The sequence below is a fragment of the Dendrobates tinctorius genome, unplaced genomic scaffold (genome assembly GCF_039654945.1).
Source record: "Dendrobates tinctorius isolate UK_male_01 unplaced genomic scaffold, ASM3965494v1 ptg000257l, whole genome shotgun sequence".
NCBI lineage: Eukaryota > Metazoa > Chordata > Amphibia > Anura > Dendrobatidae > Dendrobates > Dendrobates tinctorius.
The window spans coordinates 4,512,736-4,540,434 of record NW_027361924.1 but is presented as its reverse complement, the minus strand read 5'-3'; the positions used below and the strand labels follow the sequence as shown (position 1 = coordinate 4,540,434).

Sequence of the window (27,699 nt, the reverse complement as noted above, 5' to 3'; positions counted from 1 at the left end):
GTCACACAGGTTTCCTTCCCTCGTCACTGCACTGGTGACAAGTCAGGACTCGGAGAACAGTGAGGGATTCTGCAGATTTTGATTCACATTTGCTACGAATTTCTCCAGTGAAAATCCAAATTTAAAGCACAAAGGGTGAAATCTGCAACAAGTTCACAACAAAATCCGCATGTAACACGGAGGGAAAGGTGGAAATCCGCCACAAAATCCGCATGTAACAGAGATACAGAGGGGGAAACCTCAAACAAAATCTACATGCAACACTGAGGGAAAGGGTGAAATCAACCACAAAATCCGCATGCAACATGGAAGTAAAGGGGGAAATCTGCAACAAAAACCGAATGTAACATGCAGGGCTGTGGGGGCGGAGCTCATTTTGGTGGAGTCGGTATAAAATGGACCGACTCCTAAAATATATAATAAATTGGGTACAGTAGTTCAATGCAGAATGTGCTGAATATTTTTTCATAGGAATTTGGGAAAGTTATGAAATGTCCTATAAATGACTGTTCTATTCCTGATCTAAGGCTACATTCACACACAGCGTTTTTCCTGCGTTTTTTGAGGATACGTTTTTCAGCTGCAAAAGCCGATCAGCTTTTTAAAAAACCGCATCACCTGAAAGGTTTTTGAGCTCATAGATAATGTTTTCAATAGCAAAAGCAGATTAGAAATCTGCTCTATCCATTTATCCATATCTGTATCCATATCATATCTGTACCAAAAAGAATGAAAGCCGGGTAGCACACCGACTAACACTCCTTTTTTTTAGCACCAGTGAGGTACACCTCATAGCTGCCCAAAAGGACGCCCAGGACAGGCATTGCTCGTCTTCAGTAGCATCAACTGATAGTTGGAATAAATAGCCTGCATTCACCACATCTTCTTAAGGTGAAGGCTTTATTTTCAAGTCTAGGGGTGTGCAGTATGAGGTTCTGCAGCAGCTGAGGTATGCAGTATGAGGTTCTGCCCCCCCCCAGGTTTGATCCTGGCTACGCCCATAGTGTGAATGTAGCCTGAGGATCTAGGCTTTATCTTAGCCGAGATAAGTCATAGTGTGTGTGTATGTGAGTATATATACAGTACGGACCAAATGCTTGGACACACCTGCTCATTCAAAGCGTTTTCTTTACTTTCATGACTATGAAAATTGTGGATTCACTCTGAAGGCATCGAAACTATGAATTAACACATGTGGAATTATATAATTAACAAAAGTGTGAAACAACTGAAAATACTGTATGTCTTATATTCTAGGTGCTTCAAAGTAGCCACCTTTTGCTTTGATTACTTCTTTGCACACTCTTGGCATTCTCTTGATGAGCTTCAAGAGGTAGTCACTGGAAATGGTTTTCACTTCACAGGTGTGCCCTGTCAGGTTTAATAAGTGGAATTTCTTGCCTTATAAATGAGGTTGGGACCATCAGTTGTGTTGTGCAGAAGTCTGGTGGATACACAGCTGATAGTCCTACTGAATAGACTGTTAGAATTTGTATTGTGGCAAGAAAAAAGCAGCTGAGTAAAGAAAAACGAGTGGCCATCATTACTTTAAGAAATTAAGGTCAGTCAGTCCCAAAAATTGGGAAAACTTTGAAAGTGTCCCCAAGTGCAGTGGCAAAAACCATCAAGCGCTACAAAGAAACTGGCTCACATGAGGACCGCTCCAGGAAAGGAAGACCAAGAGTCACCTCTGCTGCGGAGGATAAGTTCATCCGAGTCACCAGCCTCAGAAATCGCAGGTTAACAGCAGCTCAGATTAGAGACCAGGTCAATGCCACACAGAGTTCTAGCAGCAGACACATCTCTACAAAAACTGTTAAGAGGAGACTTTGTGCAGCAGGCCTTCATGGTAAAATAGCTGCTAGGAAACCACTGCTAAGGACAGGCAACAAGCAGAAGAGAATTGTTTGGGCTAAAGAACACAAGGAATGGACATTAGACCAGTGGAAATCTGTGCTTTGGTCTGATGAGTCCAAATTTGAGATCTTTGGTTCCAACCACCGTGTCTTTGTGCGACGCAGAAAAGGTGAATGGATGGACTCTACATGCCTGATTCCCACCGTGAAGCATGGAGGAGGAGGTGTGATGGTGTGGGGGTGCTTTGCTGGTGACACTGTTGGGGATTTATTCAAAACTGAAGGCATACTGAACCAGCATGGCTACCACAGCATCTTGCAGCGGCATGCTATTCCATCCGGTTTGCGTTTAGTTGGACCATCATTTATTTTTCAACAGGACAATGACCCCAAACACACCTCCAGGCTGTGTAAGGGCTATTTGACCATGAAGGAGAGTGATGGGGTGCTACGCCAGATGACCTGGCCTCCACAGTCACCAGACCTGAACCCAATCGAGATGGTTTGGGGTGAGCTGGACCGCAGAGTGAAGGCAAAAGGGCCAACAAGTGCTAAGCATCTCTGGGAACTCCTTCAGGACTGTTGGAAGACCATTTCTGGTGACTACCTCTTGAAGCTCATCAAGAGAATACCAAGAGTGTGCAAAACAGTAATCAAAGCAAAAGGTGGCTACTTTGAAGAATCTAGAATATAAGACATATTTTCAGTTGTTTCACACTTTTTTGTTAATTATATAATTCCACATGTGGTAATTCATAGTATTGATGCCTTCAGAGTGAATCTACAATTTTCATAGTCATGAAAATAAAGAAAACTCTTTGAATGAGAAGGTGTGTCCAAACTTTTGGTCTGTACTGTATATATGTAATCAATATTATACAGTATTACGTGATTACAATTTATTACAGTTTTTTGTGTTCTAAAGTTGAATTCCAATAAATAGATATTATGTTCTATCTAAATATCTTGATTATTGGATCATAGAAATTATTAAATGTCTGATGTTCACATTGTACTACAATAAATTTTTCACTTAAATATAAGCAATATGTGTGGGAGTCGTGGAGTTGGAGTCGGTGTAAGGGAAATTGAGGAGTCGGAGTCGCAGGTTTGGCTTACAGACTCCACAGCCCTGGTAACATGGAATAAAAGGGGGAAATCTGCCCCCCAAAAATCTGCATGTAACATGGAAGGTGGAAATCTGCATATAACAAGTAAAGGGGGAAAATGGCCCAAAATCCGCATGTAACACAGAAGTAAAAGGAGGAAATCTGCAAAATAAATCTGCATGTAACACGGAAATAAAGTAGGAAATCGACCACAAAATCTGCATGTAACATGGAAGTAAAGGGAGAAATCTGCCACAGGATCCGCATGTAACACGGAAAAATCTGCATGTAACGAAGAAGTTAAATGGGTAAAACGGCCCAAAATCCGCATGCAACGCGGAAGTAAAAGGGAAACCGGTGACATTGGACCGTAAACAATTTCATAATTGAAGTTTCTGCAGTGAGAACGGTCCTGAAGATTCGCAGTTCTCTCACATTATGCCCTGAGGATGACTAATAAGCGATACAAGCCCTTTAAATGTACAAGTACGGTATTCGGTCAGCATTTTACCTCAGTATTCGGTCAGCATTTTACCTCCGTATTCGGTCAGCATTTTACCTCCGTATTCGGTCAGCATTTTACCTCCGTATTCGGTCAGCATTTTACCTCCGTATTCGGTCAGCATTTTACCTCCGTATTCGGTCAGCATTTTACCTCCGTATTCGGTCAGCATTTTACCTCCGTATTCGGTCAGCATTTTACCTCCGTATTCGGTCAGCATTTTACCTCCGTATTCGGTCAGCATTTTACCTCCGTATTCGGTCAGCATTTTACCTCCGTATTCGGTCAGCATTTTACCTCCGTATTCGGTCAGCATTTTACCTCCGTATTCGGTCAGCATTTTACCTCAGTATTCGGTCAGCATTTTACCTCAGTATTCGGTCAGCACTTTACCTCAGTATTCGGAAGCCAAACCCAGGAGTGGGTGATAATCCAGAAGTGGTGACGCGTCTCTATTGTACTTTTCCCCTGATTGTTCCTCTCCCGGTTTTGGCTACGAATACTGAGGTCAAATACTGACCAAATACTGAGCACAGCCTAATGGAGGGGATGCAACCGGTCAATGGAGTGTTAAAGACGAAGTTCACCTTAAAAATCATCTGTGTATTACCTTCGGGCCCACCAGAGGTAAACGGGAAGAAATTCAGGAAATTGTGTCATCTACCTGGAATTACCATCATGCTCTGGCCCGGGGCCGCACCTCTACACCACGCCCGGGTAAATGGCGGCCTCCTGACATTTCGCCCTGATAATTACTATTATTATTATACACGTAGCCCTTATATACCACAGTCACAATCACTCGGCCACTTCTTTTTCCTGACAAACGTTTTGCATAAAAGCAAAAAAAATTTTTGAGAAATGTCCAAACTCACAGCTATCAGTGACAGAATCTATGAGGTAATGGACAGCACTGTATATAGAGGTGTATAGTGAGTATATGGGGATACAGCACTGTATATAGAGGTGTATAGTGAGTATATGGGGATACAGCACTGTATATAGAGGTGTATAGTGAGTATATGGGGTATACAGCACTATATAGGGGTACAGAGAGTATATGGGGTATACAGCACTGTATATAGAGGAGTATAGTGAGTATATGGGGGATACAGCACTGTATATAGGAGTATAGTGAGTATATGGGGGATACAGCACTGTATATAGAGGTGTATAGTGAGTACATTGGGGTATACAGCACTGTATATAGAGGGGTATAGAGAGTACATGGGGGTATACAGCACTGTATATAGAGGAGTATAGTGAGTATATGGGGTATATAGGACTGTATATAGTGAGTATATGGGGTATACAGGACTGTATATAGAAGAGTATAGTGAGTATATGGGGTATACAGGACTGTGTATAGTGAGTATATGGGGTATACAGGACTGTATATAGAAGAGTATAGTGAGTACATGGGGTATACAGGACTGTATATAGAGGAGTATAGTGAGTACATGGGGTATACAGGACTGTATATAGAGGAGTATAGTGAGTATAAGGGGTATACAGGACGTTATATAGGAGTATAGTGAGTATATGGGGGATACAGCACTGTATATAGGAGTATAGTGAGTTTATGGGGTATGCACGACTGTATATAGAGGGGTATAGTGAGTATATGGGGTATACAGGACTGTATATAGAGGAGTATAGTGAGTATATGGGGTATACAGGACTGTATATAGAGGGGTATAGTGAGTATATGGGGTATACAGCACTGTATATAGAGGGGTATAGTGAGTGTATGGGGTATACAGGACTGTATATAGAGGAGTATAGTGAGTATATGGGGTATACAGCACTGTATATAGAAGAGTATAGTGAGTATATGTGTATACATCACTGTATATAGAGGAGTATAGTGTGTATGGGGTATACAGGACTGTATATAGAGGAGTATAATGAGTATATGGGGTATACAGGACTGTATATAGAGGAGTACAGTGAGTATATGGGGTATACAGGACTGTATATAGAGGAGTATAGTGAGTACATGGGGTATACAGGACTGTATATAGAAGTATAGTGAGTATATGGGGTATACAGGACTGTATATAGAGGAGTATAGTGAGTATATGGGGTATACAGGACTGTATATAGAGGGGTATAGTGAGTATATGGGGTATACAGGACTGTATATAGAGGGGTATAGTGAGTATATGGGGTATACAGGACTGTATATAGAGGAGTATAGTGAGTACATGGGGTATACAGGACTGTATATAGAAGTATAGTGAGTATATGGGGTATACAGGACTGTATATAGAGGAGTATAGTGAGTATATGGGGTATACGGGACTGTATATAGAGGAGTATGGTTAGTATATGGGGTATAAAGCACTGTATATAGAGGAGTATAGAGAGTACATGGGGGATTCAGGTATACAGCACTATATATACGGCTGTGTGTGTATATAGGGCTATCTATATATGGGCTGTGTGTATATAGGGCTATCTGTGTATAGGCAGTGTGTCTATACAGGCTCTGTGTATATATGGGCTGTCTATATATATATATATATATATATATATACGGGCTCTGTGTATATACGGGTATACAGCACTGTATATAGAGGAGTATATGGGGGGATTCAGGTATACAGCACTATATATACGGCCCTGACTGTGTATATACAGGCCGTCTGTATTTGTGCTCTGTGTATATGGGCTGTATGTATATACGGGTATACAGCACTGTATATAGAGTATAGCGAGTACATGGGGGATTCAGATATACAGCACTATATATGGGCTGTGTGTGTATATACGGACTGTCTGTATATATGAGCTGTGTATATACGGGCTGTCTGTATATACGGGCTGTGTGCGTATACACGCTCTGCGTGTGTATATGGGCTGTCTGTATACGGGCTGTGGCCTGTGTGTGTATACGGGCTCTATGTATGCGGGCTGTGTGTATACGGGCTGTGGCCTGTGTGTGTATACGGGCTCTATGTATGCGGGCTGTGTGTGTATACGGGCTGTCTGTATATGGGCTCTGTGTGTGTATACGGGCTGCCTGTATACGGGCTCTGTGCGTGTGTATACGGGCTGTCTGTGTTTATATGGGCTGCGTGTGTATGCGGCTCTGTGTATACATACGGGCTGTGTGTATATATATGGGCTGTGTATATACTTGCTGTATATACGGGCTCTGTGTGTGTATGCGGCTCTGTGTATATACTTGCTGTGTATATGGGCTCTGTGTGTATATACGGGCTGTGTGTGTATACGCGCTGTGTGTATATACTTGCTGTGTATACGGGCTCTGTGTATGTATATGGGCTGTCTGTATACACGTTCTGTGTATATACGGGCTGTGTATACATACGGGCTGTGTGTATATATATGGGCTGTGTATATACTTGCTGTATATACGGGCTCTGTGTGTGTGTATGCGGCTCTGTGTATATACTTGCTGTGTATACGGGCTCTGTGTGTATATACGGGCTGTGTATACGGGCTCTGTGTATGTATATGGGCTGTCTGTATACGGGCTGTGGCCTGTGTGTGTATACGGGCTCTATGTATGCGGGCTGTGTGTGTATACGGGCTGTCTGTATATGGGCTCTGTGTGTGTATACACGCTCTGTGTGCGTATATGGGCTGCCTGTATACGGGCTCTGTGCGTGTGTATACGGGCTGTCTGTGTTTATATGGGCTGCGTGTGTATCAGGGCTGTGGAGTCGGAGTCGGAGTCGGAGCTCATTTTGGTGGAGTCGGAGTCGGAGTTGGTATAAAATGGACCGACTCCTAAAATATATAATAAATTGGGTACAGTAATTCAATGCAGGATGTGCTGAATATTTTTTCATAGGAATTTGGGAAAGTTATGAAATGTCCTATAAATGGCTGTTATATTCCTGATCTAAGGCTACATTCACACACAGCGTTTTTCCTGTGTTTTTTGAGGATACGTTTTTCAGCTCTATCTATCCATTTATCCATATCTGTCTATCCATATCGTATCTGTACCAAAAAGAATGAAAACCGGGTAGTACACCAATATATATTCTGTTCTATCTAAATATCTTGATTATTGGATCATAAAAATGATTAAATGTCTGATGTTCACATTGTACTACAATAAATTTTTCACTTAAATATAAGCAATATGTGTGGGAGTGGGAGTCGTGGAGTCGGAGTCGGAGTCGGTGTAAGGGAAATTGAGGAGTCGGAGTCACAGGTTTGGCTTACCGACTCCACAGCCCTGGTGTGTATGCGGCTCTGTGTATACATACGGGCTGTGTGTATACGGGCTGTGTGTATACGCGCTGTGTGTATATACTTGCTGTGTATACGGGCTCTGTGTATACACGTTCTGTGTATATACGGGCTGTGTATATACGGGCTCTGTGTATATGCAGGCTGTGTGTATATGCAGGCTGTGTATGCGGGCTCTGTGTATACATACGGGCTGTGTGTATACGCGCTGTGTGTATATACTTGCTGTGTATACGGGCTCTGTGTATACACGTTCTGTGTATATACGGGCTGTGTATATACGGGCTCTGTGTATATGCAGGCTGTGTGTATATGCAGGCTGTGTATGCGGGCTCTGTGTATACATACGGGCTGTGTGTATATGCAGGCTGTGTATGCGGGCTCTGTGTATACATACGGGCTGTGTGTATACGGGCTGTGTGTATATACTTGCTGTGTATACGGGCTCTGTATATACGGGCTCTGTGTATACGCGCTGTGTGTATATGCAGGCTGTGTGTATATACGCGCTGTGTATACGGGCTCTGTGTATGTATATGGGCTGTCTGTATACACGTTCTGTGTATATACGGGCTGTGTATATACGGGCTGTGTATATACGGGCTGTGTATATACGCGCTGTGTATATACGCGCTGTGTATACGGGCTCTGTGTATACACGTTCTGTGTATATACGGGCTCTGTATATACGGGCTCTGTGTATACATACGGGCTGTGTGTATATGCAGGCTGTGTATGCGGGCTCTGTGTATACATACGGGCTGTGTGTATACGGGCTGTGTGTATATACTTGCTGTGTATACGGGCTCTGTATATACGGGCTCTGTGTATACGCGCTGTGTGTATATGCAGGCTGTGTGTATATACGCGCTGTGTATACGGGCTCTGTGTATGTATATGGGCTGTCTGTATACACGTTCTGTGTATATACGGGCTGTGTATATACGGGCTGTGTGTATACGGGCTGTGTGTATACGGGCTGTGTGTATACGCGCTGTGTGTATATACGCGCTGTGTATACGGGCTCTGTGTATACACGTTCTGTGTATATACGGGCTCTGTATATACGGGCTCTGTGTATATGCAGGCTGTGTGTATATGCAGGCTGTGTATGCGGGCTCTGTGTATACACGTTCTGTGTATATACGGGCTGTGTATATACGGGCTGTGTATATACGGGCTGTGTGTATATACTTGCTGTGTATATGGGCTTTGTGTATATACGGGCTGTGTATATACGGGCTGTGTGTATATACGGGCTGTGTGTATATACGGGCTGTGTGTATATACGGGCTGTGTATACGGGTTCTGTGTATACACGTTCTGTGTATATACGGGCTCTGTGTATATGCAGGCTGTGTGTATATGCAGGCTGTGTATGCGGGCTCTGTGTATACACGTTCTGTGTATATACGGGCTGTGTATATACGGGCTGTGTGTATATACTTGCTGTGTATATGGGCTCTGTGTATATACGGGCTGTGTATATACGGGCTGTGTATATACGGGCTGTGTGTATATACTTGCTGTGTATACGGGCTCTGTGTATACACGTTCTGTGTATATACGGGCTGTGTATATACGGGCTGTGTATATACGGGCTGTGTGTATATACTTGCTGTGTATATGGGCTCTGTGTATATACGGGCTGTGTATATACGGGCTGTGTATATACGGGCTGTGTGTATATACTTGCTGTGTATACGGGTTCTGTGTATATACGGGCTGTGTATATACGGGCTCTGTGTATATGCAGGCTGTGTATATACGGGCTGTGTATGCGGGCTCTGTGTATATATACGGGCTCTGTGTATATATACGGGCTGTGTGTATATACTTGCTGTGTATACGGGCTCTGTGTATACACGTTCTGTGTATATACGGGCTGTGTGTATATGCAGGCTGTGTGTATATGCAGGCTGTGTATGCGGGCTCTGTGTATATATACGGGCTGTGTGTGTACATGGAGGCCCTGTACTCTATAGATGGACGGTAGAAGACACGGTCCGGCCCGCGGGCCTCTTACCGACACACTGGCCCACCGGGGTGCTGTACGGGTTCCCCAGTAGAAACTCCATCTTGATGACAACAAACAGCCGGCCTCTGCAATGGTTCCCACAGACAAGCCAAGGTCCCGCCTGCTCCCTGTGACCATTGGATGCATTTACTGCATATCTACAACCATTGGTCTCTTCTTCTGTCAATCAATATAAGACTCTACCCATTTTTCTAAAAAAAAATAACCGTCATCGACATCTGATTCGATAGTTGTCCTGTCATTTAATTTGACATACTGACTCCTCGACCAATCAGAAATGAGTTCTTTTCCTTGTCTCCCGCTTCCGATGAAGATGACAGGACCAACACCCGCCCCTTGATTCTGATTGGCCAATGGCCCATGACATTGCTTGTTCATTAAGAAGACCCACCTTCTCGTGACTTCATTTTTTTCAAAAACCAATTTCTATTGGCTAATCACAATTTGAATGACAAAACTTTATTTGTCCCCGTGTTTATTTAAGTCTATGCTTGTTTATTGGTCCATGTGGATCACGTGCCCCGTTTCCCTTAGTAACCATCCAAACACTGCACCTTTTGCAGATCTGACAGGTAAATAATGGCACTTTTGTGCCTTTCAGTTTATTTATTGTTTTTTTTTGTTTTTTTTTTAATTGCACTGAAGCATAAAGAGAATCCTATGCGTTGTCATTGTACAGCGGGTTCTTTAGGAATAGTCAGCTGTGGAACTACAAGCACCAGCGACTCCTCCCTGTGGTGTAGTACACCGTTCTCTGTCTTATACCTTTTATTTTGGTTTCTTGTCGTTTTTCGCCTCTATCTCTGCTTGCTGTCAGTGAATATACAGATATCTGAAGACAAAGGTGAAGAAATAATTTTTTTTTTCATTTTTAGGAAAGAAGCAGAAAGCGAGTGCCATGTACGACACGGCGGAGCCGAATGTGATCGACGACGGGATGCTGAGAGACGCCGTGGAGGAGCAGGGTCCGCGAGGGGAGGCCGGCCGCATCGCCAAGATGGAGGGCGTCAGCTTCCAGGACGTCACCAGCTTACGCCTCGATTTCAAGAGTGAGAAAAGCGTCTGCGGAACCGCGGGCCAGGACCCGCTCCGGGGTTACGTCACCCTCGGGTGTCAGGGTCCTGGAGGGGGGGCTCCATGTCACTTTCACAGTTTTCCTCCTCGACCTCCAAGAGCTAGAACTTTTTTTCTTCCAATCCATACAGTCGTCTCGCGGCTCGTTCTCTGCGGTACAAGCTGCAGATTTACTTTCACCGTTTTTTCCTCTGTACGACTTTCTGATCTCTTTATTTTCCATTTTTTTGTAAGGAGAAGTGATGATAAAACAGCATTTTTTATTTATTGATTGATTTAATTTATTCTATTTTTTTTTATTTCCATGTTCACTGTATGAGCTTTCATTTCCAGCTTTTTATTTTATATATACATTACATATATTTATGCATATATATAATTTCTTTTTACACTTTTTATTATTTTTCTTAGGTAACTTGCACTATACACTACAATAATAATGTAATATTGCAGAGTATTGTAAATTACTGATCTCAAATATGGCAGACGCAGGGGATTTCACTGAGTCCCTCTGGCTGCCATGAGAAAGTCAGTAGCACCTCTACCTCCAATCGCAGACACAGAGGCCTTTATCTAACTATAGAGTAGGTGATAAATGTATTATCTCTCGGGAGTCCAGTGATCATTTGGGTTCTTAGCCGTGTTCCATCTCACTGCCATCAGGATTGTATGACATGGCAATCACGCATGCACGATGCCATGTAATGTATATATGATGGGGTGCTGTGCTAGGCTTTCTCCATCAGTCCTATAGTCCTGGTGTTCGACCTCTGCTCTATTCAGTCTCAACAATAGTGAGACAGAACGAAGGATCAGAGCTCCCATTTCATAGAACGCTGTTGTTTCATCATAGCTATCACTCAGGGAACAATTAGGGAGGTTTACTTAATAAAATTGCTGTTCCAAAGTGACTTGTGACACTGGAATAATCCCCTGAGGTGGCCAGGACCCCCACTGATGTGATGATGGAGGTCCATGCTGCATGATGTGACAGATGGGTATACATTGGTTTAATTGTTTCAGACATCCTGAAGGTGGATAATCTGTGGCAGTTCCACAATCTGACCAAACTACAGCTGGACAACAACATCATTGAGAAGATCCAGGGACTGGACACGTTGGTGCATTTAGTTTGGCTCGGTGAGTAAACTGCTTTCATACAATTCCTCTGTATTAACGTTATCGCTGGGAAACTTGCAGATCATGAGAATGTTGCTCTCTTGTAAGTCTGTATCCTCCATTCATTTGTTCCTGCACAGAGGCACTCTTGACTGTTCAGGGAACTACCACTATTCCTATTCTACCCAATATGGCGGGCTTCAGTTCTCCGTACAACTGAGCGGCTGCACGCCCTTCACTCTCGGATGACCGAGTGATGGCATATCATAGGAAAATCGGAAAAATAACCAATCGTGTTGTGACATCTTACAGACATGTCTTTCAACAACATTGAGATGATTGAAGGTCTGAGCGCTCTCCCCAAGCTGGAGGATCTGAGTCTGTACAACAACCGCATCTCAGCCCTGGAGAACATGGACAGTCTGAAGAATCTGCAGGTCCTGTCCATAGGGAACAACAACCTGACCTCACTGGAAAACGTAAGGCTGGACACAGGGTTCGGAGGGGTGGGGTATGCACTGCAATCATTCATTTATGACCTATTCCCTAGATGGATATATAAATGTAGGATCGCTGAGGTCTGACGGCCCCAATGAGGATCCCAAATTCCCATGTGCGACCACGACTGCTAGGCAGTGACTGGAGCAGTGGTCACGTGAACTGTCGCTCTGTCATGATAACTGGGGTCTCAGCAGTTAGACCCCATACATTTGTCATATATCATGTGCATCTCGCATAGCTCCCTAGAAAGTCTATTAATTTGTTATGGAATAATTTAACTCTTTTTAAACTTAAAGGGAGTTTTCGGGGCCAGAGCAATATGGCTGATTTCTAAGGCCAAATTCAGATGTCTGTATATCATGGTCTGAGAACAACCAGCATTACACAGAACGGATGCAGCATATTTAAGGCTGTCAAATCCCGGTCAGGTAACCTGTTGCCAGTCCTCACACTGTGGGCCGTACTCTGACCATGAAACACACAGATATCTGAATCCAGTCTTAAAAATCGGCACCGCACCTGTCCATGTTTTGTGTCTGAGCTGTATTGAAGTGACTGTAGCCAAGCTGCAGTACCTGACACAACCTGTGGACAGGGTGGTTCTGTTTAAGAAGAAAGCAGGCACATTTTTCTCCCCCGTGCAGCCCCTTTTACTCTCTATATGACTAATGATGTTATGAGGGATGCATAAAACTCCTGACATCTTCACATGACACCATGTTATTTCCTTGCCTCCAGCTCATCTACCTCCGCAGATTCAAGCATCTCAGGACCCTGAATCTATCTGGAAATCCACTGTCAGAAGATGAACATTATAAATTATTCCTGGCGGCTCATCTGCCTGACCTGGTGTACCTGGACTTCCGACTTGTAGACGAGAACATAGTATGTACATTGTTCTTTTCTCTGCAGTATTACCATAGCCGAGGACCGTAGTAAAGGGGGTCCCAACTCTAAGCTCTGTTCCATGCAAATCTATCACCGCACTTGCATAGAGCTGTCCGAGTCCTCAAGATCTGGCTTCACTGTGGATTACTTCCCACAGCAAAGAATAGAAAGAGACTGAGGTGTGACCGCGCACGCCACCATTGAAGGTTTTTTTCATGGATGCACAAAGGCCATCATATGGGGGGCTCTATCATTAGGATAACAGGTCTTCGTAATAAAACATTTTTTAATAGGTGTCAATTGATAAAGTAAGTAAATGCATAAATCTACATTATTGAAATATAAATGTGGCAGTGGCACAGAGCCTTTAATTTAAAGGGGTTTTTCAGTTTATATATATTGATGGCCTAATCTTAGGATAGGTCATCATTATCAGATCGGCGAGGATGCAGCACTTGGTAGCCCTGCCAGTTGCATGAGATCAGTTTCGGATCTGCGCATGGTGCAGATCCGTCAACATTATAGTTGTCAAGTACTGCACAAATGCACCTATTCTTACGCATGGGAGTAGTGGCTACAGCCACTATACAGTTGACAGATTTGTTCTGTGCAACTGATCCCATCCGACCGGCAGGGGAGCAGAGTGTTGCATCCTCGCCAGTCTGATATTGATGACCTATCCTAAGGTTAGGCCATCAATATAATCGTAGTGGACAACCCCCTTAAAGCCTCCTTTTTGTACCATAGAGGGACATTGCTAACGTGAAGTACCAGTATTCTATCGAGGAGCTGAATCAGAATGAGACTCTGGAGAGGGTGAAGCAAGAGAAAGAGGACAAGCATCAGCAAGAGCTGGATGCACACAAGGTACTCCCCAAATAATAAACCTAATTATGGGAGTGGCTTGATGTTACCCTGTCCAGCCCCCTCATCATTCATGACATCATAGTGCTGTCCCCGTCCCGTGCAGACTCCCAGTCATGTCACAATCTTACTATAGACCCTAAAATGAGCTTTTTTGTTAAATTGCAAAAATACTAAAACTGACCAGAAAGAAACAAGTGTGAACAGGTACAAGCTGCTCTGACTAATACATTTATTGATAAGGCCGCCTATGTGGAGTATCTGAATGGCCCCTTCCTGTTTGAGGGAATGTACGCAGAGGACGTGGAAGGAACCCGGCTCGCATCCCTTCCCGCTGTAGCTGAACTTGTGGAATCATATCCTTTTATTATGCATTTTGTACAGTGAATATGGCGGTATTATGTGGACTTGTCCAGGGAGCATCATTGAAAGCAAACCTGACCTTTCATGTAAAACCTGTAGAAAAGCTGCCGGCATCGCTCACAACAAGGTGCAACTGGTTTTGGTGCACAGGCCAGTTTAATATGCTCTGTAACTTGCCTTCAGGGGGGTGGTGGTGCCTGCATTCTGCCAGCACTATAGGTGCTGAAACTTCCTTTCCTTCACTTCCCAGTATGCATTACTTCTATCATTGTCCAATGGCTTGTCTGCCCTAAGATGAAAGTCGTTTCTCTGTTATGTGGTTTGACAGACAGTAGATCAGAGAGACAAAGACCCACCCCCCACTTCCTATTGAGAAACAAACACCCACCCCCCACTTCCTATAGACAAAGACCCACCCCCACTTCCAACAAAGACCCACCCCCACTTCCTGTAGAGACAAAGACCCACCCACACTTCCAACAAAGACCCACCCCCACTTCCAACAAAGACCCACCCCCACTTCCTGTAGAGACAAAGACCCACCCACACTTCCTGTACAGACAAAGACCCACCCCCACTTCCTACAAAGACCCACCCCCACTTCCTACAAAGACCCACTCCCACTTCCTACAAACACCCACTCCCACTTCCTACAAAGACTCACCTCCACTTCCTGTAGAGACAAAGACCCACCCCCACTTCCGACAAAGACCCACTTCAACTTCTACAAAGACCCACCCCCACATCCTGTACAGACAAAGACCCACCCCCACTTCCTACAAAGACCCACTCTCACTTCCTACAAAGACCCACCCCCACTTCCTACAAAGACCCACTCTCACTTCCTACAAAGACCCACCCCCACTTCCTGTACAGACAAAGACCCACCCCCACTTCCTACAAACACCCACTCCCACTTCCTACAAAGACTCACCTCCACTTCCTGTAGAGACAAAGACCCACCCCCACTTCCTACAAAGACCCACTCTCACTTCCTACAAAGACCCACCCCCACTTCCTGTACAGACAAAGACCCACCCCCACTTCCTACAAACACCCACTCCCACTTCCTACAAAGACTCACCCCCACTTCCTGTAGAGACAAAGACCCACCCCCACTTCCAACAAAGACCCACTTCAACTTCTACAAAGACCCACCCCCACTTCCTGTAGAGACAAAGACCCACTTCCTACAAACACCCACTCCCACTTCCTACAAAGACTCACCTCCACTTCTTGTAGAGACAAAGACCCACCCCCACTTCCTACAAACACCCACTCTCACTTCCTACAAAGACTCACCTCCACTTCCTGTAGAGACAAAGACCCACCCCCACCTCCTACAAAGACCCACTCTCACTTCCTACAAAGACCCACCCCCACTTCCTGTACAGACAAAGACCCACCCCCACTTCCTACAAACACCCACTCCCACTTCCTACAAAGACTCACCCCCACTTCCTGTAGAGACAAAGACCACCCCGACATCCTACAAAGACCCACTCTCACTTCCTACAAAGACCCACCCCCACTTCCTGTACAGACAAAGACCCACCCCCACTTCCTACAAACACCCACTCCCACTTCCTACAAAGACTCACCCCCACTTCCTGTAGAGACAAAGACCCACCCCCACTTCCTGTAGAGACAAGACCCACCCCCCACTTCCTACAAAGACCCACTCCGACTTCCTACAAAGACCCACCCCCACTTCCTGTAGAGACAAAGACCCACCCCCACTTCCTGTAGAGACAAGACCCACCCCCCACTTCCTACAAAGACCCACTCCGACTTCCTACAAAGACCCACCCCCACTTCCTGTAGAGACAAGACCCACCCCCACTTCCTACAAAGACCCACTCCCACTTCCTACAAAGACTCACCTCCACTTCCTGTAGAGACAAAGACCCACCCCCACTTCCTACAAAGACCCACTCTCACTTCCTGTAGAGACAAAGACCCACCCCCACTTCCTACAAAGACCCACTCCGACTTCCTACAAAGACCCACCCCCACTTCCTGTAGAGACAAAGACCCACCCCCACTTCCTGTAGAGACAAGACCCACCCCCCACTTCCTACAAAGACCCACTCCGACTTCCTACAAAGACCCACCCCCACTTCCTGTAGAGACAAGACCCACCCCCCACTTCCTACAAAGACCCACTTACACTTCCTGTAGAGAAACAAAGCCGCTCCCACTTCCTGTAACAAAAAGATTATTCTGGCACCATATGGCGGTTCGGTAATTCTTGATCCCCAAAAGTTTTCGGCGCCTGCCCTCTCACCACTTCCTGCCTGTGCGATTCCTTAGCCTGCCCCTCACCTATAGGACAAAGTGCACTGAAATCTGCCAGAATATATTCGACTACGGTCTTCAGCACCATGAGAAGAGGGAGGCAGAGATGGCGGTATTCAACGAATGTCTGCAAGAAGCCGTGACAGAAAACCAGGAGGCCGGAGCCAAGAAAATCCAAGAATTAGAGTCGAAAAATAACGAGGTGAGGAAGACGTCACCGTCTATCGGGCTCATGATAATGAATAATCCTGCAACCCACCATTGCAATTCTGCACCGTTTTCAAGATCTCCGCTTGCCGTCAGCGACTGCAAACCTAACCTTGTCACGGCTGAGGATTTGCTCCAGTTACTCCCATTTTTTTCTTCCTGTCCCACTTTTACAGCATGTATTGACTGCACTCGCCGGAGTTCTGTGCTGCAGCTCGGGTTGTTCTGTTGCGCTATATTCATAATTGCAGTAGGTCTGTTTGTGCTGTGTTATATAAGGGCTTATGCTTTTTTTTTACCTTTTTTCCGGCAGCTGCTATATCAACTCTCCCAGATCACCGAGCAGCAGATTCTGGATGCTAAATCCTTGCAGTACAGCCAGGACGTGGCCCAGCTGATGGACGCACTGCTACATCTGGAGATTCAACTGGTGGATCAGCTCGAGGTAAATGTGTCCGCTTATGTAAATTCTTCATTATAAGTAGTTTTCCCTCTGTTGTTCCTCCGGGAAATAACTTAATGAAACCATTCCATCTTGTCATTTTGGTGTCCCTGCACCTGTAAATCAGCGCTGGCAGTGGGGACGGAAACACCGTGTACGAGCCATTGCCAGGAGGAACAATGGAGGGGAAAAATTAGATTTGTGCAGCTACAGCAGCGATGCTTTGGGTCGGCGATAACCTGGTCCATTCTCCTTACTGCAGGAAATCTTAAAGGAGTACGAGCGTAATATCAGCGATCTGGTGTCCACATTCCTGGAAACGGTGCAGAGCCTATATCCTTTCTCAGTCTGGAGGCAGCGAACAAAGTAAAACGAGTTTCTACCACATTTTTCAGTTTTGTAATACACCATCTATATATCAGTGCGTTCAGATGTTCAAGATCTCTGCTTGCTGTAGTGCAAGGAGATCCTTTCAAGTGAATAGGGCAGGCTGTGAAGTTGCGGCTCTAGGCAGGGGCGCTGCAGACCCTACATACTTAGGATCGGCAGAGGTCGGACCCCCAGTAATCAGCAACCCCGTCACGACAAGTGCCTTTAACAGTGCTCCACCCGCAGCTGTTAAATCCTGCTGTCAGTCACTGATAGCGGGATTTAACAGATGCCAGCTGGAAGCGCGTCACAAATCCCACCCATCGGCGTGCCTGTCACATAATTGGAGGGGGGGGGAATGGTTGTAATGACAGCCAGGGGTCTGCAGAAGACCCCTACGCCTGTCATTGTGGCTCTACTGTGAACGCCGGCTCGTGGTCGGCGTTCACAGGTTGTGACTTCTGCTTTGCAGAGAAGCTTCAAGTCCCCTAAGGGAACTATTAAATACAGTAAAAAGTTAAAAAAAAAGTTTTAAAAATATGAAAAAGAATAAAAAAAAAAGCAAAAGTTCAAATCACGCTTCTTTTGCCCCATTAAAAAACAAAAAAATAAAATAAAAAATACACATATTAGGTATTGCTGAGTTCAGAAACGTCCAATGTATCAAAATATAAAAACAATCCGATGAGTAAAGGACGTAACGATAGAAAAAAATAAGAAAACGCCATGTGTTTTGTCTGCCGCAACACTGCAATAAATTGCAATAATAGGCAATCAAAACATCAAATCTACCTCAAAAACAATAAAAACTTCAACGCAGGGCACAAAAAGAAGCGCACCCCCTCCCCCAGTATCCAGAAAAATGAAAATAATCAAAGATAAAAAAAAAATAAGCAAAAAAAATGCTTTCTTACAAATTTTGGATTTTTTTTCACCACCTACCATAAATCAAAAAGAACCCATCCATGTTTGGTATCTGCACACTCGTAATGACCTGGAGAATCATACTGTCATGTCAGTTTTACCATATAGTGACTATAGTAAATGAAAACCCCCAAAAAACAATTAAGGAATTACACTTTTTTTGCAATTTCGCGGCATTTGGAATTTTATTCCATTTTTCCAGTACACTATATGGTAAAATCAATGGTGTCAGAAAAGAAGCCCTCACGTGGCCATATTGATGGAGAATTAAAAAAAAGTGGCGCTGGGAATAAGGGGAGGAAAAACGGATACAAACAGAAAAACCACCCAGAGGTGATGAGGTTAAACTTCTATCTGGATGAATGCAAATGCTCGTGTGCGTTAAATGTGTACAAGAGGTAGAATCATCATGAATGGTTGAATAATATATATATATATATATATATATATATATATATATATATATATATATATATATATATATATATAAAATGTGTGTATACTCACCCTCCCCAGGTCCAACGCCAAAGCTCCAAGTGTCTCATTGTCTGCAGCGCGGATGTCTCATCATGGCAGCCAATCAGTGAGCTCAGCTCTTTGATGGCATGATTTGATTGGCTACAGAGCTCTTGACGTAACATCAGACAATAACAGAACCCGGCGCTGGACCTGGGAAGGGTGAGTAATGCGCATATTTAAAAAAAATTGAATCCAGGTAACAGCGGTTTTGCAAAACCCCTTTAAAGGCATGTTCTAGCCATATGCTATTCCTTATTAACCCCTTTTTAAAAGTAGATACCTGGCATGAGCAAGACATTTCGCCAGTGAACAATAAAATCCTCCCATTCACTGACAGCGAGCAGAGAAGTTGAAATCCGTTCTATAGGAGACAATTGCTTAACTTTTCCTTACTAGTGAATGATCGCCATTACAAGGGTTTATTGCCTCCCTGAACTTTTTGCTTCTTTTTGGAGATAAGCGAGGTAAGCAATGTTTCTGGAGGGCCTCCACCATGCGAGATCAGGGATAATAAAGTGGCTGATAACAGGGAACAATAGATAACCTTTAGTTGCTTACCAAATGAAGATACGATATGATACTGAGTGAGGGAGGAATAGATAAAAAGACAAATCATTGGGTAAAGTGATGGAATTTTATTACTACGGTCACAAAAATTTGCCCTGACTCGTCCCCGTACAATGGCCCAGATCAGAGACCTAGAGAACCAGCACCACGAGAAGCTCCTGGAGCTGTGCATCAGCCTGCTGGAGAGCGTCCTGAAGGGGGAGATGGACGAAGACATGACCGATGAACTTCGAGCGGTAATATAATACTTAGATCTAGCAGTGTAAAGCATGGTGGACAGAGCAGATATACCGAAGTCGCTGCTCGCGGTCACTCTCTTTCTACTCTCCTAACAGTTATTTGTAGACAAAGACACCATCATTAATGCGGTCAGCTCCTCCCATGACATACACATGTTGAAAATCGACAACCGAGAGGACGAGCTGGTCACCAAAATTAACAACTGGGCTACAAACCTGGTACAAAAGGTGAGATTTTTTTTTTTTATTTTGGAGGTTGTACGAGGTTTTCTGTGACAGCTGCTAAAAGGTCACAAATCGAAAATCAAAAAAAAAAAAAAAAAGAAATAGATTTAGAAAACATGGCAACAGCGCCCCCACCTGTCTGCAGGTTGTTTGATATTACAGCTGTAATATCAGACACAACCCAGGGGCATGGATGGCAGTTTCAGAAAGAAAGAAGCCATGTTTTGTTTTTTTTAAGGGGTTGTCCACTACTTGGACAACCCCTTCTGATTTCCTATGTTCCCTCCCTTGTAAAATAATAACACCTATGCTCACATCCGGTGCCATTCCAGTGGTGTCTGCACTGGTTCTCCCTGCAGTCAGTCAGCACTGTGTCCACTCTCCCGGCCTTCGGACAAATCGCGTACATCTGGAGGAGGCAAGAGCAACTTCATTCATCATTTTTCCCACTGTAACTGGGGCATCACTAAGAGCCTCAGTTACTGAGGAGACTGGGAGATAATTTTCTGGGAAAGCCGACCCAGCTCGGCTCCGATGTTGGAAACCTAGCAATATTGTGGCCTGCAGGTCCTACAGAGTTGTCTGTGAGTACATAGCGCTCAGTGATCACTTTATAGTAGAAGACAGGAGCGGTAATAACCCGCGTCTGTCATCTCCCCAGGGTCCTGAGATACCATCATAGCTTGAGGTCCTACGATCGCTCCCTGCCGTCGTTACACCAACCGGTAATTCATTTTATGTCAACTTCTGTCAAGGTTCACAGGGAAGAACTGCAAAGGAATCGGAAGCGGGTCGCCGAGATCAACGCGTACATCGATCACTTGCGAGACGAGCTGGACAACCTTGACGTGCTGGAGCAAATATGACAGTCTCTCCGGCCAAGCAAGGAGCCGCGTTTCACGCCAAATTGACCAAAAACTGTCATTTAAGGTTCAGTTCACACACACATGACAGCTTTCTCTTTGTGGAAAGTCTCCTTTAAAAGGGTTGTCCAGGATTAGAAAAAAAAAAAGATGGCAGCTTTCTTTAAGAAAAAGCGCCAACCCAGACCATGGATTATGTGTGAAACTGCAGCTCAGCTTCAGTGGAGCTGTAATACCAAACACAAGTCACGAGTGGCGCCGTTTCTGAATGAAAGCAGACTTTACCTCCTAAATCTCCAAAGGCCTTTCTCTTGCTGACCACTATCCAGCCCTGACTGAAGAGGGGGCAAGAACACCGAGACCCCCCCCATGACTACAGATTGCTGCCTTTCATTTTTGGAGGAGTCTCTTGTTTGGCTAAAATCCTAAGTCATCAAAGGGTTAAACATTGACCTCCGATAGGTGGAGAACGCTCCTGCTTCCTTTTGCGGCGCTAATTTGCATACTTTTCCCTATACCTGCTGGGTGGTCTCCAAAAGAAAGAAAAAGTCCCCCCCCCTCCGCCCCAAAGACTCTAATGAATCACCTGACCACAACAGTCATTTTGTGTAATTGGCCCTAGGAAGCTCATCAGCGAGGAAGAACGATCCTGTCATGTGCAGTCCTATGTAAACCGACAACACATTATATATTAACCCTTTTCTCATTTATGATATTTTTTTTTTATGTTTCAAAAAAAGTATACATGATTAGGAATGGAGCTTTTTTTTATGACTTGATTTCCGACTGTTTTGTGTACACAGCTCCAATGCAGACCTATAACTACAAATGAACCCTGTTCACCTGATCCTGCAATGACGCCTCCTTTTATCCGTCCCCTACATCTTGCTAACCTATCAAGAAGTACAGGACTGCTTGACTGCACAGATGGCTTGTAGTCTGTAACCAAGGAATCGCAGTATTCTGCATGGGAGCTGTGAACACAAAATGGATTTTTATGTTTTGATTTTAAACATTGAAACAGCATTGTGGTGAGAAGCGAGATGTCGTCCGTGCGTCATGGTGGATCTCGAACGTCAGTCCTGCAGGAGCTTGTGCTTAATACTGGAGCTTGATGAACAGAGATGGACAAAGAGGGTCCCTGCAGCCGTTCGGGCCTGTAACTCCTGAAGGTCGTAGTCGTGAGCCCATTCCACGTTGCGCCAGCGCTGGATCTGCCGTCAGAGAGAATAAAGGGTTAAATGTCCATCAGATAATAGTAGATGAATCTGAGCCCTTTGATCCTACCTGGAGATTTCTGTCACAGGTTCATCCCTTCCATTACAATGTTGTACCGTGCCAAAGGGGTCTGATCCCTAAAGCAAGGGTCTACAAACTGCGACTACTAGACTACAACTCCCGGTCTACCTCATAGGCTGTTATAGTCTATGTATAGCTGGAGACCCATGCTCTATAAAACCCTTTCATAATGGTGGTCCCAGATCACAGGCACCCATTATATAACAAAGGGTCCTTCCACTGGATTCCCCCTTTACATATGTCAGATATCAAAGGGTCATTCCACTAGATTCCCCCTTTACATATGTTGAGTCCGGATGAACGAAGCGAGCTCAGGAGCTGGAGATGCCAGCCGTGTTATCCAGATGCAACAGCAGCAACCAGAGCTAACTCAGTTTGCTGCTGTTTAACTATTTAACGACTGTTGTTAATCACTGAATGTGGCATTTAAATAGCTCACATGCCATTGACACCCCCCCACAATGCAATCGCGGGAGTCGATGGGATATCATGGCTGCTTTGGACATGCAGAAGGCCTCCATGGCTGCTGCCATCAATGGCTCTTGGAAAAATAGGAGGAAAAACAAAATATATATTTTTTTTGCTGGTTTTAAGTCCCACGTTATAAATATATACAACCACAGAAAGTATGTGCACCCCTTCCTCTCAGGCTGCCGTTAGGGAGACCTCTTTTACCATATCATGGGCCTCTATGGGGAATCGAGGAGTACTTATTCCCAGGAGACCGATGTACCTGATACTCCTCCTCCAGGCGGGACAGCAGGACGGCCTTTTGTACAGTCATGAATCGATCCAGAAGGCCCAAGGCGAGTATCAGCGATTTCAGCTGAGAAACCATAAACTCGATGCCTGCGGAGCAGAAATCATCAGAGTAGGGACACAGACGCAGCCCCGAGGAGCGGACAACATGGCGGTCACTGACCTATTAATGACCAGGAGTTGTAGGAGGCCAGATGGCGGTGTAACACCTCTCTGGTCTCATCTGGAATAAGTGGACCCATGATGCTGGTGGACGAGCCGATCACAACATTGTACCTGAGGAGCAGAACCCGCGATAAATAGTTTTGTTTTCCTAATTGTATATATTTTTGAATAAAAATAATTTTTGCAATTGTGTTTCATTAAAATGTTTCCATCGTTTGCCTTCTACAGTCTCCGAGTCGCGCTGTCTACTGCTGGCTGCATAATGAGTAGACGGAGATTCTATCAGTGAGCTCCTTCTGAAGGTCCAATGAGTTTCTAACTCTTCTATCTAAGCTCCGCTAAGCTTTTTTATGACCATATTAAAGTTGAAACTGTCTGTAAAAGCCAAACGGTGCAAAATAATTGATGAAACCCAATTGCAAAAATGAATTATTATCCCAAATAAAAGCATTTCCGTGAAGAAAAATATATTGTCCCCAGAAATGGAACATCCCTTTAACGATACACGGGATGTCAGAACACTGCACCCTCTCACCTATTTTCCGCCCATTTCAGTACAGGGTCCCATTCGTTCGTCTGTAGCTCTACCAGTGCAGGGGGCTCCTCTACTCGGTAACTGCAGGGGGAAAACAAAACAGGAAGGAGTGAACGGTGTGGTCACATTGTGGGGGTGAGTGGTGCGGTCACATTGTGGGAGTGGGTGGTGCGGTCACATTGTGGGAGTGGGTGGTGCGGTCACATTGTGGGAGTGGGTGGCATGTGTGCCCCAGCAGGGCAGAGGAATTCAGGAGCGGAGTGTGTTACTGTCATGGGAGGCAGTGATCTCTCCCGTCCTATGAGGAGGATGTGACTGAGGACAGAGCAGGAGATCACAGTAGCACAGAGTATTTCAGGAGCGGTCTGTGCTCATCCTGTAGGTTAGGGGCAGAAGAGTCAAGTGTAAGGCCTCATTCACATGTCAGGTTTTTTTTTTTCACGTATGAGTAAAACTGAATGAGTTGCATCATTTTTATGTCTTCATGGGGAAGAAAGAAAAAAAAAAGTTTCTCTTTTCTAATGCAACAGTCCATGAAAATCGGACAGCAGTCAAACGGACATGTGAATGAAGTGTAAGGGCGATCTGCAGCACAGAGCATTTCAGGAATGCAGTCATAAACTGGGAGGCAATGATGTGGCCACTTTTATAATAGTGAGAACAAGGCTGAATGTGCCAGGATCAGTGGAGAGGGGCGAGAAGGAGACGTGGGAGGAACAGAGTCGGCCCAGCAGCACAGAGGATTTTAGGAAAAGAGTCAGTGAGAGGCTCCAACCCAGCGATGGCAGGAGGCGCAAGAGACTCACCAGATGGTATCTGTATCCAGGAACTTCAAAGAGGCCGCGATCAGCTGCTCCTTACTCCTGTGCGTTGGGTTATCCAGAGCCGTGTTACACAGGGTGGTCTGCAGGACGGGAAAAGAGGGGGGACAGATAGATAATAGATGATGGATAGATAAGTGTTTGTGTGGGTTTCCTCCAGGTTCTCCGGTTTCCACCCACACTCCAAAGACCTAGTGATAGGGAATTTAGATTGTGAGCCCCAATGGGGACAGTGATGATAATGTGTGCAAACTGTAAAGTGCTGCGGAATATGTTGGCGCTATGTAAAAGGAGATTATTATTATAAATAGAAAGATAGATAATAGATAATTTCTTGGATGGTCTCAGTTACCAGGTGCATTGTGAAGAATTTGATGGTGTCTCGCTGGGATTCCCACTCGGTGGCCACGGCTATCGCTAGAGGTTCACTCGGGACAGTAAAGATCTTTCCTTGCGGGGTCCGTAACTTCCTACGATCCAGGCTAACCTCAAATCCACCTGATAATTACAGCAAACATCAAATTATTCTACATATTTAGAAAGGGTGAGAGCAGCAGAGAATGGGGGCGTCGGAGTCCAAAGTCATCCGGGGTGAAACCCGCCCAATCCACCATGAAGACAGCACTCGACTCCTTTCCCTTGATATCTTATCCTTAGGTTAAGCTGGGACTTTCACTAGTAATATTAGATCTACTGGGGTCTGTCATTTTTAGCGCTGGGAATTGTATATCCTCATCTAAATAAATAAATACCCCTGTAGATGGCAGAACTTTGTTTCTCCGACACAGAGGTCTAAATCTGTATACACAATGAATTGTATTATTGAGCTGTGCCTGCAGCTACCACTAGAGGGAGCTCTGTGCTTACTGGTCTTATTTTGAGCCTAATAAAAAAACCCAGTCTGCAATGAGCTCCCCCTTGTGGTGGCTCCAGGTAGACACATATCATGTAACATTTTTGTCTATGGATCTCTGTATCAGAAAACAAAGAGACTCAGAGTGCATAAACACATGCATGAATACATATTAGCCTTCCTAGGAGGCAGAATATAGGTGCGAGCTGCTCACCTTCACCTTGGGAAATGCTGACACTCTCATAAAATTTCTTTCTTTCTAGAACAATAGAAAACAAAAACAGAAGCTGGATCGGATACAGATTATACGGTAATTCACAAAATCTACGAGTGGATTATAGGGATTGTCCAGGATCAGATTCATACATCACATGTAATATGTTTAGATAAACAGCGCCACCCCTGTTCGCAGGTTGTATGTGGCATTACAGCGGAGTTCCATTACCAGGTGTGACGCTGTTTCTGGCAAAAAAAAAAAAGCCAAGATTTTCTCTAATTTACACAACCCCTTTAATCCAGACTAGGCGATTTTTCATTTTTTTTTTTTTGCGTCCCCTTCTTAGAAGAGTGGTAACTTTTTTTCATATTCTTCCAGTCTCATAGCTGTGTCACTGTCGGGTCTTGTTTTTTGAGGGACGAGTTATAGTTTTGAATGTCGCCATTCATTTTACCATTAAATACACTAGAATATGGGGAAAACATGAATTCTGATTATGTTTGTGTGGAAGGTATCAATATAACTGAAAAATAACCTGGCGGCACAACTCACATTTTTGGCCTTTTTTTCCCTGTCTTTTCATATCTTGATAGTCCGAATTTGTACCGATGCAGCGACATCAAGTAGGTTTAGCTTTCATTTTTTAAGATTTATTTTTATTGGGAGAACGTTTCACTTTAATTTTTTACTTTATTTTCTAGTTTCCTAAGGGGAATTTTCATGATCACTATTCAAGTGCCGACCTCTCTGCCTTGCGCTCCCCATTATTGACATTTTGGCATGGTCGCCCCCTTGGCTTCCACTCTGCACCCTCCCGCGCTGCCAGCTCTGTAACATCAGGGGCAATGATCTGCTCAGCCCTGAAGGCAGCGCTCGCAGGCTGGGTGGTAATAAGCTTGTAAGCTGCACTCCTTGCCTAAGAGACCGGCCACCCCTGATAGACAGCAGAGGTGGCTGGTAGCCTTGGCAATAAACAAAAGTAATTCTTAAGAATGGCGATAATTTATAATAAGAGGTGCTTACATACGCTTTATCCATATAAGAAGCATCCCCTCATCTATGGGGGTCACATACTTGTCAGTACTCACCAGTAGGGGGAGCATAGGACCTCCTCTGGGTGACGATGCTGTCCAGCGAGCGCAGTTTGCGGCACAGGCCTCCGGTCACACCCGCAGGACGCGCTGACAACATACGGTGAAGGATCGGCAGCATCCTGACAGTGGGGGGGTATTTTTGCACTTAGTTTAGAAAACTAAAATAAAAGAACACAAAATGCTGAGTGTGAATATAAAACAATAGACCTTAAAGTAAGAGGCTATTTTACATTTAAAGGGGATGTCCACCTGTGGAGATATTTACTGAAATACATTGATTTTGGGGTTAAAAATCAATTTTGCAATTGGGTTTCAGTACAGATTATGCACCGTTTGGCTTTTACAGGCCACAATCAACCCTGATGAGGTCTGCAGTCATAGATCAGAGAGGAGCTCAGAAAAAGCCAGATAAGAGTGAGGACAATCAGAGCGAGCTCACTGATATATGCTCAGCTAACTCATTCAGCAGCTAAAGAAGGTGAGAGGTGCAAGATCTGTGATGGCGCCCAATGGCAAAAAAAAAAAAAGAACAGGGCGAATCTCAGGGGCCACAGCACTGCTACCAATGTACCTGCTCACATCACACAGGGGCAGGTGAGCGGCGCCATGCTCATCCTCCCGGCACCTCCTCCTCTGGGCGCAGCCATGTTGCCGGTGACCCTGGCTGCGTCTCCTCATACGTCACATCCCTCTTCCAACCAATCACAGCCTCCGCTCCTGCACACGAGGACTACATCTCCCGTCATTCAACGCTCGGCT

The 27,699-nt window shown here is 44.7% G+C and overlaps 3 protein-coding genes across 6 annotated transcripts in view; 1 reads left to right on the top strand and 2 right to left on the bottom strand.

Annotated features, from left to right (window-relative positions):
• Positions 1–9,890, bottom strand: part of TOM1L2 (target of myb1 like 2 membrane trafficking protein) — a 36,914-nt gene extending 27,024 nt beyond the window's left edge. Inside the window, exon 1 of one of the 2 annotated variants that reach the window (XM_073558490.1) lies at positions 9,724–9,890. In XM_073558490.1, the coding sequence (XP_073414591.1) occupies positions 9,724–9,775 (52 nt within the window). In that variant the 5' untranslated portion in view covers positions 9,776–9,890. Of the gene's footprint in view, positions 1–4,077; positions 4,102–9,723 lie in introns of those variants that run through there. The other variant, XM_073558492.1, reaches the window with a different exon arrangement.
• A 350-nt stretch (positions 9,891–10,240) lies between these two features.
• Positions 10,241–21,200, top strand: DRC3 (dynein regulatory complex subunit 3). The gene is made up of 13 exons (XM_073558702.1): positions 10,241–10,307; positions 10,611–10,784; positions 11,833–11,949; positions 12,241–12,407; positions 13,168–13,314; positions 14,065–14,184; positions 14,425–14,537; positions 16,870–17,044; positions 17,363–17,494; positions 17,754–17,824; positions 19,983–20,106; positions 20,206–20,337; positions 21,090–21,200. The coding sequence occupies exons 1-13, from the start codon at positions 10,241–10,243 to the stop codon at positions 21,198–21,200; spliced, it is 1,650 nt and encodes a 549-aa protein (XP_073414803.1).
• ATPAF2 (ATP synthase mitochondrial F1 complex assembly factor 2) lies at positions 19,924–27,667 on the bottom strand. Of its 3 annotated transcripts, none has more exons than XM_073558484.1 (9): positions 27,512–27,667; positions 26,935–27,098; positions 25,844–25,888; positions 25,129–25,274; positions 24,762–24,859; positions 23,956–24,036; positions 23,419–23,531; positions 23,230–23,345; positions 19,924–22,411 (listed from the first exon to the last, which is right to left on the bottom strand). In XM_073558484.1, the coding sequence occupies exons 2-9, from the start codon at positions 27,056–27,058 to the stop codon at positions 22,274–22,276; spliced, it is 861 nt and encodes a 286-aa protein (XP_073414585.1). In that variant the 5' UTR covers positions 27,059–27,098; positions 27,512–27,667; the 3' UTR covers positions 19,924–22,273. The 3 variants fall into 3 exon arrangements, with proteins under 3 accessions (XP_073414585.1, XP_073414587.1, XP_073414586.1); XM_073558486.1 differs by having other exon boundaries at positions 27,520–27,648; XM_073558485.1 differs by lacking the exon at positions 27,512–27,667 and adding an exon at positions 27,190–27,326.
• Between the last annotated feature and the right edge of the window lie 32 nt (positions 27,668–27,699).